At 43.8% G+C, this 12,181-nt stretch overlaps 1 protein-coding gene across 1 annotated transcript; it reads right to left on the bottom strand.

Annotated features, from left to right (window-relative positions):
* Positions 1-2,803: 2,803 nt before the first annotated feature.
* On the bottom strand, positions 2,804-11,153 carry LOC129157044 (uncharacterized). Its single transcript, XM_070543303.1, has 2 exons — positions 9,365-11,153; positions 2,804-9,298 (listed from the first exon to the last, which is right to left on the bottom strand). Exon 2 carries the CDS (start codon positions 7,887-7,889, stop codon positions 7,104-7,106), a length of 786 nt encoding a protein of 261 aa, XP_070399404.1. The 5' UTR covers positions 7,890-9,298; positions 9,365-11,153; the 3' UTR covers positions 2,804-7,103.
* Positions 11,154-12,181: the final 1,028 nt, after the last annotated feature.

The following is a 12,181-nucleotide window of genomic DNA, read 5'->3' as shown; positions in this document are numbered from 1 at the left end:
CACTAAACACTAACAGGAACAATACTCTGCCCTGAATATGCTGAATATGTAGCTTCAGATAAAAAATTATGTGGTACAAGACATATATGATGTTGACTAGTGCGTGTCACGTGTGTGCGCGCGCGTGTGTGCGTGTGCGCGTGCGTGCCCGCGCGTTAAGCCCCGGATCTTCTTCAGTCCTAAATCCGCCCCTGGAAAGCACAAAGCACATTGAGTGCCTCCATTTTCTTTTTCTTTTTTTTTTTTTAACCGTGTCCTGTCTGGCTGTGAAGCAAGCAGAATTGATGTCTGAATGCTGGTAACAAGCCTTACATATTTATTCTCAGGTGGAGCATCAAAGCGTCTGCTTTAAATGTCACGCGTGATACTTCAAATTTTATTGTTATTGTTTTTGAATGCTTTGCAATTCCGACCAGACACGGAGACAGAGGTGAAAGAGAAAGGAAAAGACAAATGGTGGGAAGAGAGGAGAGAAGGGGGGGGGGGGGGGCTCCACAAAAATAAACAATAAGGAACAAGAGTCTGCTTCTAGACCTGCAGAAAGAGAAGAGCAGAAAAAAATGGGACACACAACAATACATCAGGAGCAAGCTATCACTGCATCAACGTGATGATGACATATAAAATCAACATTGATTAACTGAACAATCACACGATAATAAATCACAGTGCATTTAGTGGCAACGACAGCCTTGAGACAAGTGTTGAATGTGCCCAAGCCCATACTTTTGAGAGCACCATGTGAGCACCTGTGTGTGTACACGCGCTTGTTTATGTAAGGTTTCTCTATAGGAGCGTCCAATAGAGAGTGTGAGGGACCACAGATCTGCCCCCAAAGATGCGTAGGAGACGGGGGGAGCTCCAAGTCCCAGAGATCCAGGCGCTGCCCCAGAACACAGGAACCCCAAGGGGACTGCAACCAGAAAGGCCCCCGCCCCCCTCGAGAGGCGCAGAGGATCGCCCCGGGGGGCCACAACCAGCAGCTGGCAGAGCCCCGGCAGATATCAGCGGCAAGCCCTCAGGCCCGCCCGCCACCTCCCACCCCCTAGCCGGCCGAGCCCGGGACCCAGCGACCCGGGACCCAGGGGCGACCACCCCCGCCGAGGACCCAGCAAAGCCCAGGGACCCAGACCCCACCAGGCAGCCACCGGGATTGACCAGGCAGGCGCCAAAGATCTTAAACCCCCTGACCCGGGAGCCACGAACACTCAGGCAGACCAAGGCACCACACCCCACACCAGGTGTGGCAGGGGGAGGGGAGACGAAGATCTATATCATCAAAGGAGGTCCCAGGAGAGGGGAGGAGTCAAAGGCCCCACCTGACACATACAGTCATACACAAACACAGTCACACACTCCCTCCCTCATGCTCACACATACACATACAACCAAAGACTTAGCACGCCGGACACCCACTCATGCTCCCCGTACACACCCTATTCACTCTGGTCCCGTTACTTCTGCACACTGGGTACAACCATCACCGGTTACCAGAGTTTGACCCATTCTGCTGGGGTGCTGATGAGCAGGCTCCCCCACCCAACGCTGAGCACAGCAACCCACCACCCCAGACCCCAACCAGACGGCCAGATCTCCCTCCTAGTCTCCAGCCCCAGGAAGCCAAGCAACAAAAGAGGTGTGCTAAGACCCCTAGTCTTCCTCCGCCTGCTCCATTATAGTATTGTGTGTTGATGAGGTGTATTCCATGTCTGTGGTGGGCGGGCAGTGCAGGCATTGACTGGCCTATGCCAGCGGATGCCACCACACCACCCCACTTACACCCACAGCCCTCGGTGTCTAAGAGCAGTTTAAAATTGGAAGTGGGCACCGGCACTCGGGAGGAGGCTGAGAAATCCCCCTGCCAAATGCCGTTGAATGTGCTCACTCCCAAGGCCCTAAGTGTGTGTTTGCGTGGAATGTCGTCGGTGGAAGTGTATAAGGTGCAAATAAAATTGGGGGGGCAGGTTGCTACAGGAATGCGGAAATGGGGTCCATACCCGCACTCCCTGACTTGTCCACCACCCAAGGTCATATGTGTATGTTTGTGTGATGATGTGAGGGAGCAGGAGGAGAGAAATATGCGGGGATGGGGAGGAACGGCTGGTTGGGCTTAGCCCTCCAGGGAGCCAGCTCCCCCACTGGTCCCAATAGGCACCTCCGTTGTCAAATTGCCACCAAGGGCATGGAGACCCCAGCCCATCCTGCCAGGGCCCAAAGCAGCAGCATTACAGAGCCCCACGGAGTCCGAGGGCACCAACCCAGCCCCACCCCAGCAGCAAATCTATGCCCATCCCTGCATTTGCACAACTTCCAGAATATATAAGACATAGGACATCCAAGTAAGGTTGGGTACTCCCCCTCCTGGACCTCCCCCTCTACACGAGGCCCCTGAACCCGGGCCAGGCACTGCTGCATGTTCCTGCCTTCTTCCCGGCAGCATACATGTCAGGACCAGACCCCCAAGGCCACGCCCAGATCCCCACACAGGGCCGGCCACCCCCACACCCCGGGCCCCCAGGCCCCCACCCAGACCCGCCCAGGGGCAATGCAGCCGCCAGGCAGTGACCCATGGCCGCCGCCAAGACCTCCTAGGGGCCCCACTCACGACCGCCAGCAGTCCACCCCCCGAGGCAACCCAAGCACCTCCAGAGGGGGGCAACGGCCCCCCAGTCCCAGACACCCCCCAGTGAACCCACCTCCAGGGAACATCCGGATACTCCAAACTCAGACCCCCCACTCCCCCACCCACATCATCCCGCAGGACAACATCAATGGTCCCCCATCATCGCTATATGATGGAACCGATCAAAGGAGCCCAGAGAGATTGATTTGAAGTGGAAGCAGAGGCTAAATCAAGCGTAATATGATCTAACAAAAGATTTCTATACTGGTTAATGCAGAGAGTTTCTCTATTTTTCCAATTCAAGAGGATAGTTTTCTTAGTGATGCATATGGCAGTCAGAACCACGTGAACCAAAGATGTTTCAATCGGGACATCGTCCAAGTTTCCCAGTAAACAAAGAAAAGGGGAAGTTGGAATATGACATTTCAGACATTTTGACAGATCCTCACATACTCTACCCCAAAATTCCTGGACAGGTGGGCAGGACCACAGTGCATGAATGTAATTGTCAGGAATGTTGTTTGTGCAGTGTGTACAGCTGTCAGACGACACAAACCCCATCTTGAACATCTGATGACCAATAGTGTACTCTGTGTCGAATTTTGTACTGAATTAATTGTAAATTGGGGTGTCTGATAATTTTAAAAGTTTTTAAACAAGTTTGGGACCAGAAGTCCTGGTCAAAGCTAACTGATAGATCCACCTCCCATTTTTCAATAGGGATTGCAATTTTATCGTCTATTTTGGACAGTGTCTTATATACTTTAGACAGTAGTTTGGGAGGTTTGAGATTATAAAAGTCTAATACCCTTGGTGGTGTTTGTAATTCTATTTTATTGAGTTTAAATTTTTGTTTGACTACAGATTTAATTTGGTGATATTCTAAAAAGCTATTCTTATCTATTCCAAATTCGGAGACTATTTGATTAAATGGGATGAAGTCCAATCCTTCATATATGTGTTCCAGGTATAGGATTCCTTTGTTTTTCCAGGCCGGAAGGTTCATCATTTTGTTATTTTGCAAAATGTCAGGATTATTCCAGATAGGTGTGCGTCTGCATGGTACTAGTGAAGACTCTGTCATTTTAAGATACTTCCACCATGCTGTCAGAGAGGTGCTGATACTAATACTTTTGAAGCTTTCATGTTTTCTTATGCTTGAGCTAATAAATGGTAAGTCTGAAAGCTCTATCGTATTGCAAAGTGTCTGTTCTATATCTAACCAGGACTCATCTAGTGGGTTATCTTGCAACCATCTTGGTATATATTGTAGCCTGTTGGCTAAGAAATAATAATAAAAGTTGGGTAAATCCAGTCCTGCTCTGTCTTTGGTCTTCTGAAGCATTTTTTAAGGTAATTCGTGGAGGTTTATCCTGCCAAAGGAATTTAGTAATTGAGGAGTCCAGAGATTTAAACCAGTCAGCTGGTGGTTTGTTTGGGATCATCGAGAATAAGTAATTTATTCTGGGTAAGACCATCATTTTAATTGTAGCAACTCTCCCCATGAGTGATATTGGTAAGGATTTCCATCTTGCAAGATCATCTTCCACTTTCTTTAAAAGTGGGATGTAGTTTTGTTTGGTTAGATCTGCTAACTTGGGAGAGACATTAATTCCCAGGTATGTGATATTCCGTGACTCCAATTGTGTATTAAGTAAATTGATAAATGAGAAATTAATTGGTAGAACTGTGGATTTTAACCAGTTTATAGCGTAATCTGAAACTCTGGAAAAAGAGTTTATCAGTTCTATTGCTTGGGAGAGAGAGGATTGAGAATTCTGGAGAAAGAGTAAAACATCATCTGCATAAAGACTGATCTTATGTTCTATTTTCTTACAATTTTTCCCTTTAATATCTGTTGTTTTCCTAATTGCTGCTGCTAGTGGTTCGATAAAGATAGCAAATAGTGAGGGGAAGAGTGGGCATCCCTGCCTGGTCCCCCTCTGAAGACAGAAGCTAGCTGATATTTGGTCGTTCGTCCTGACACGTGCTGTTGGTGAACTGTATAATGTTTGTAGCCAGTTTATGAAGAAGTTCCCAAAACCAAATTTATGTAAAGTTGCAAATAAGAACTTCCAGTTAACTCTATCAAAAGCTTTTTCTGCATCTAGAGATAATATACTAGTTTCTATGTTTCTACTGTAAGAGAAATCTATCAAATTAAGTAATCTACGTGAGTTAGTGGATGACTGTCTACCCTTGATGAAACCAGTTTGGTCAGGGTGTATTATGAAGGGGGTTACCTTCTCTAATCTTTTTGCCAGGGCTTTACAAATTATTTTGAGATCAACATTAATAAGGGAAATTGGGTGATAGCTGGTTGGAAATGCTGGGTCTTTGCCTGGTTTTAACAAGAGACTAATATTGGCTGAATTCATTGGCTGTAATCTGCCGCTCTCTTCGATTTCCCTCACCAATCTGAAAAATGTTGGAGCCAGAATGATCCAGAATTCTTTGTAGAACTCTACTGGGAACCCGTCTGGACCTGGAGCTTTCCTATTAGTCATGGATTTAAGGGCTTCCTGGAGCTCCGCTGATGTTAGTGGCGAGTCCAGGACTGTAACTTGGCTATCTGATAATTTAGGAAGTATTATCCTGTCAAGGAACTCATTGATCTCATTATCTGATGGGTTTATCTGTGGTGAGTACAAAGTTTGGTAAAAGTCTCTGAAGGTGTTGTTTATGCTTTCAGGGTCATTAACTATATTCCCGGTTGAGTCTTTAACAGCATATATGGTAGTTTTCTCTTTATTTATTTTTAATTGGCTAGCTAAAAATTTACCTGATTTATTACTATGTTCAAAGTTTTCTATTCGTAGTCTTTGTGCTAAAAATTGTTTCTTTTTGTCAATAATTCCATGAAGTTCTAATTTAGCTTTACGTAATTTGCTCATTAACTCTTCTTCTGCGGATGCCTCTAAAGACTTGATTTCCTCTAACTCCTGAATACGTTTGTTTTCTGTTTTTTTCTTATGTGATGAGAAAGAGATTATTTTACCTCTCATCACTGCCTTTCCTGCCTCCCAAAGAATAGGTGCTGATGTTCCAGGCAGGTCATTATGTTCTAAATATAAAGCCCACTCCTTTTTTAAAAAAATCAATAAAACTGTCGTCTTTAAGCAGTGATGTATTAATCCTCCAGTTTCTGCTTGGTGGGATTGTCTTCTTATTTACCAGAGTTAATGAAACCAGAGCATGGTCGCTGACAACTATGGGGTGTATCTCAGTGTCTGAAATGTCAGCCAACAATGAGCTGCTGACTAGAAAATAATCCAAACATGAATGAGAGTGATGGACGTGCGAAAAAAAAGTATACTCTCTACGGTTAGGATGAAGAGATCGCCATGCATCACAAAGCCCATAATCACTCATGTACTGTTTAACTATATTAGTGGATTGCCAATTGCGCTGAGTCCCAGCTGTACTGAGCCTGTCTGTTAAGGAATTCATCCAAAAATTAAAATCACCTCCAGTTATAAGTGGACAGTCCAAGTGTTCGGACAGTACAGAGAAAAAATTATGAAAGAATGGATGGTCATCAATATTTGGACAGTATATGCTGACAATACATAAGCTTTGTTTCTGTACAGATATTTTTAACATTATAAATCTACCCTCTGGATCAAGACTGTGTCCAGTACTGTGAAATTGATGTTTTTGTGTATTAAAATAGCTACACCTCTTTGCCTAGAGTTATAGCAGGCAGAGAACATGCTGGGAAACCCAGGTGTTTTAAGTTCATCCGTGGATGTGGCAGATCTATGAGTCTCTTGTAACAATATTACGTCTGCTTGCACTCTCTTTAGCTGACCAAAAAGCTTTAATCTTTTCTCTATGGAGCCAGCTCCATGTACGTTCCATGAGACAAATCTTAGTGCACCCATAGATGTGTGTGTGAGTAGCTAAAATGTGACGCCTTCATGTGAATAAGATGGAATAAGTATCTAAATGAAAAATAGTATGTTAATAAATAACCGAAAAGTAAATAATAATAATAATAATAATAATAATAATAATAATAATAATAATAATAATAAAGATCCAACAGTGTTTGTGGTTGTATTATTTGACGCATAAATTATGATATTTATTGTGCTGTGAATTTAATATATCTATGTGTGTGTGTGTGTGTGTGTGTGTGTGTGTGTGTGTGTGTGTGTGTGTGTGTGCGTGTGTGTGTGTGTGCGTGTGTGTGTGTGTGTGTGCGTGTGTGTGTGTGTCGGGTCTAACGCAGTGTTGGAAAGTTGTGTGGTTGTGCCGTACAGGTGTAAAAGTGCAGAAGCAGGTAAAAAGGAAGGGAAAATACAGATACAGGTTAAAAAAGAAGAAAGAACTAAAAAGAAAAGGCGGTAGGGGTGTGAAGTGGTGATGAACAGGTGATCTTATCATCTAGAATACGGATTTAGCAGCTGTTTAATCCTGACGTGATCAAACCCAGTGAATCCTGATAAGAATAGTAAATGTCTGACCTGATGTTGGGCTAATACAGCCAGTCAGTCACTCCTCGCTCCTTGTAAAGTTTATTGTCCACATAAAGCTTATCCACCGAGGTGACAGCTCTCTTCCCATCCTGGATAAACTTTTTTCGCAGTGGAAAGAGGACCCGGCGTCGAACCAGAATTTCTTTCGGGAACTGATCATTGACGCTGAAATCTTTCCCTTTGAGCTCTCTTCCGTGACTTTTAACAAGATCCTTCTGCTTAAAATGTTCAAATTTAGCCACGATGGGACGAGGTCTTCTGCTGTCCCCTCTTTTAGCTCCAAGGCGATGTACCCGGTGAAATGTGATGTTTTTAACTTTTTCTTCGGGTATCTTCATTTCTGTCTGGAGAAAGTTCTTTATTGTTTCCTCGCAGTTCTCCGCCCCTCCCGCCTGCTCCGGCAGTCCTGCGAACACCAGATTATCCCTCATGCTACGGGCCTGAAGGTCCAAAACCGTCTCCTTCAGAATCTTGTTGTCCTGGGCGATCCGCGTCATTCCCTCTTCCAGGGAAGAAACGGACTCCCGCAGAGACGCGTTCTCAGCAGCGAGCCGCTCAACCTGATCCTGGCTGAACTCCAGAGATGTTCGGAGGTTCTGAAACTCCTGGTGAAGAACCTCGAGCAGATGGAGTCGCCCCTCAAATCCCAGAAGCCGTTTATCAATAGAATCTAATAATTCTAATATGTCCTTCCGGGGAGATGAGGCCTCAGGCGAGTCCTGAGGACGGCTTCTCTTGGTCCCAGCAGGTGCTTCAGCCTCAGCTGCTGATTTCTTCGGACCCATGATGAATAACTCAAAAACGTCGTCAATATAATTTAACAAACTTTCTAAATTTCCTTCACTTACCTCCAGATTGAGTGAGTTATACTTACCAGATTATTTTTTGCGTTGTCAGTAAATAAATTAGGCGAAAATGTGTCTTAATTGATTGTGGATGTTTGTTAACGAGCTGCCATCAGCTTCAAACGCTGCCGTGTATCCGGTGATCGGCCGTCAGCGCATGCTCAGTCCCCGCCATCACACTTGTGCGTAATCATAGGCGCTGTCTGAGCTGAAGAGGATGTGAGATTCTGGGATTCTCCTCAGATGGCTCCTGGATGTGTCGCCACATTGGAGACAGGAACAAGCGCTATTCAGCCAAAGTTTCATCATCAGGGAACATTTTCTAAGTGACAAGTCTCTCTGACAGGGTTTGGAAAACACTCGCTTCAGTGCACTCTGGTTCTGCGACGCGCTCCAAGCCCCTCTCCACAACTTCAGCTCGCTATGCACATATCTGCTGAGAGCGAGCTGCGCTGAGAAGCTCAGATGTTCAGATGGGAATCTTTTCTTGCGTGATTTAGCTACATCTGCGATGTGCGTAGAATAAAATGTCAGTTCGTCTGCATGCGTCGGGGTAATTCTTTCTATTCTTTCTCCATCAAAATAAACGATCAAATACGGGAACTATCCGGTCAACACAAGCCCTGCTTTTAACGGTTCTGTTTTCTTGTGAAAATTGTTGCAAAGAGATAAAATTTAACTTGATTAACACCAGAGCCATTGCGCCGTCATCTCCGTGACGGTAAATGAGGGAAAAACAAATTGATCGGATCCTGCACGTCTTTTAACACATTGGTCAGGATTGACGCACTTTGTTTTCATTTAGTTGGTTAAAAAAAAGTCGGGCTCGGGTCAGGCCAGAGAATCCTGAAAACCTTTTCGGGCCGGGCCGGACACGGGCTCAGATTTTAGGCCCGTGCAGGGCTCTAACTTATAGTATACAACAAATTAGCTGAAAAAGTGTTTTAAATTAAACGTAATTTAGGTAAGCCCCACCTGGAGGCGCTATTATTGAAAATGTGGTGTTTCTGTTATTCTACAGTTGGCCACTTGACAGCATGTTGTTAAACCAATATGTAGCAGTTAGGAGCATTGTGGTTGTTCATCTGAGGAAGTTGTTAATAAAAAATGACTAAAACTGGACCTGTGAATTATGAATTCATGAGTGTATGTTTTATTACAAATATAAATAAATAAATACATACTGTATCGATCCATCTGCTCTCCTCTTCACTTCTCGATGTGAGTGGTGATTGTAGTCCAATGCAGCAAGCAGTATCCGTGCCTCGTAAACAGGTGGGATGTAACTGAATCTTTTGCTTGCATACATTAGGAGATGGTTGTAAAACGCCTCCAAATGTGCTGTAGATCTAAAACAAGAATTTAACATTTAGAACAAGTATATTATTATTTATAGCTATAATTAAATACAGTACCTGTATTTCAAATATTTTGGGACTTCTTTCAGCCAGCGTTCACTGAGAATGATGTCACTGAGGGCTTTGTGTGGAGTGGAGCCTTTCTGAATCCAGTCTTTCTCTCTGTCACTTAGTAAAGGATCATGCTGACAAGCATCCAGAGACCACTCATGTTCTCCAGTCACATGATGGAGTAGACCGATCCACATGTCCTAAAAGACATATGTGGCGATTAGTTACATTCACTTTTTTTTATATGAAAACACAAATAATGTACTTACAAAAAACTCATAAGTGTTCGCCGACTTGCAGCAAAACCAAAAATGGTTACAGATATCTTTGTTCCACTGTAATAAAACAAGTCTCCCCAGCCTTCACAGATTTCTGCACGAGCTGATTATCATTCCCTTTATTTTAATATGGAGTTTTCACGTAGGTAAGACCACAAAATCAGGCGGTAATCTGTACACGTGGCCCACCCAGGTTAGCACAATAAGTCTTCCAGTGCTAATGGAAACGTAAGGTTTTGGATACGTTCCTCATCAATCACACCTAATTCTAACTGCTGAATCTTCTCCTCAGACTTCTACAAGTGCTACATGAGCTGCTGATTACTCATTTTAATCAAACACGCAGCTCAGGAAAGTGTAAACATCTAAGTCAGCGTTCAAGATGCTAACCGAACCCCGCTAACAGGGAAGTTATAAACAAGAGCTTAAAACGATACACTGATATGGCCTATAGTTAAACGCCACACTAATCATTAGATCCCATATAAAAAAAAACTAAAATCTCCTTTCGTTACTCAAACTTCTTCCAAATATAGCATAAATAGTTCGACTAGCATCGATTCATGTCGACTTAGCATTCAAGCTAATGCTACATTAGCCAATAGGACACCAAGCATACAAAGCTTGTTTGCTCTATTACTTCTTTCAGTGAAAGAAAGATTTTAAGTAAATTTATCTGAAAAACAATAAATAACTTACCTGTCTAAAAGATACTTTGCCAACTCTTCATCCGTTTTCAGGCCGCGTAGATCACGAAAATCTCTCCATCATTTAAAACAATCTCCAATGTAAATTCTACTCGACTGTCTTAAACGTCTTACAGCCACTTTTGAAGAAGGGCTTTTAAACTTTTTAAATGTTTTTTGAGATGTGGAAGGCAGTCGAGGAATCGGTAATTTGGGGTTTTGTTGCTCCATGTTTCTGCAGTAAGCCGAGTGAGGCGCGTGACACTGTTGTGCACGCTGAGACCTGCTCGTGCTCGATGATTGACAGCTACCTCTGGTGGTAACGCAGCGCTATTGGTCAACGCGTTAGGCTTGCAGAAATATTGGCTGAGCTATACAGGGCAGGGGAGGGACTTAGGAGAAAATTGAAATATTAAAGATTATTTACTTTTTTAAATAAAATTGGGTCAGATGGTCAAAATCAAACATTTTTAAAGTTATTCTACATTTAAATCTTACGGACCGTGCCTTTAACTTACAGAATACATATACAGTCTGTGTGATAAATGTACAAACTGCTTGCCATATTTAAACACACACACACACACACACACACACACACACGTGTGTTTGTACTGTATTGTATAATAAACAGTTTTATATTTGACATGTTTGATTAGAAACTATAAATGTTTACTAAATATATTTGTATATGTCATAACCTGCCTTCATTTTATTTCTTAAGAGTAAAATCCCTCTACTGTGGATTTAGTTCTGTGTTATAATCCAACCCCTCCTCTTTAATCCGGGCTTGGGACCGGCAGAAGTGACCCAAAAGGGAAACCCTGGCAGAGTTAGTTGTTTTTTTTTTTTTTTTTTTTGGTTTGGTTTTTTATTCAGATGCTTTCTGAACTTTAAGTTCGTCTTTTTCATGTATTTTGTTTAGTTTTGTCTTTAAAAAGACAGTTGTTGTCATGTTCTGTGTCCCTCTGTCCCCGGCCTCCTCCTGTTCTCCTCCAGGTTCTCCTGCTTAGTTCTTTCCACATTTAGTTTACTGAATGCACCTTCCTTTCCTCCAGATCACTCACACCTGTCACCTGTTCCTCTGATCACCTCGCTCTGTGTTTAAAAGTCCTGTCTTGTCCCTCAGTGTTTGTCGGTCCATCGTTGTGAGTCAGCGTTGTTTTGTTCCCTCGTCAGGTTCTAGTCTTTGTGCTCATTATTGAGCTTTTGTGCTTTTTTGGCTTTCAGTTTTCTGGATTTGATTCCTGCATCAAAGTCATTTTCGTTGCCACCTTAATAAAAGGATTTGACCTTCTTTCAACCGCTCTTGCCTCGAGTCATTCTGGGCTTCTGTGTTTGGGTCCTACCTCCTCCTGCTCAGCGTGACAGTTGTTGGCTCTTCAGGAGTCCTAATCCAACGGTTGATTCACACACGTGCCGGATGAGAAGCGTGTCCATTTGCACTTTTCTGTCAGCTGTTATCTTTTTAAGGCGTAACAGATTTAGGTGTTACACCTCTGAGCCAGAATCTTCTCCAGAACAGAGTGAATGCGGCCCAGAAACAAGCTGTTTCCTCTCTTACTGAAATGCACTCTGTCTGGGAGAAAAAGGGCGTTGTTGAAGAACCTGAGCTCAGGATGCTCGATGACCAGGCCCCCAAAGCTCCTAACGGCCCTCCTCAGTAAAGAATTAACCTGTTTTCTGTTGCTGTTAATTCTTCCTGGTCGCCCGTATCGCCACGACTGCCGTTCGTTGATGGCGGAAAAGGCTATTCTCATTTCCGGAAAGTCCTTATGGAGGTGGGACAAATCCTTTTGGATCTGAGAAGCCAGTTCCACCGGGGAAACGAGACCCAGATCGTTTCCTCCGGCGTGGAC

This window comes from Nothobranchius furzeri, chromosome 13 (assembly GCF_043380555.1).
Source record: "Nothobranchius furzeri strain GRZ-AD chromosome 13, NfurGRZ-RIMD1, whole genome shotgun sequence".
NCBI classification, from domain to species: domain Eukaryota; kingdom Metazoa; phylum Chordata; class Actinopteri; order Cyprinodontiformes; family Nothobranchiidae; genus Nothobranchius; species Nothobranchius furzeri.
This window is presented reverse-complemented; position numbering and strand designations above follow the sequence as displayed.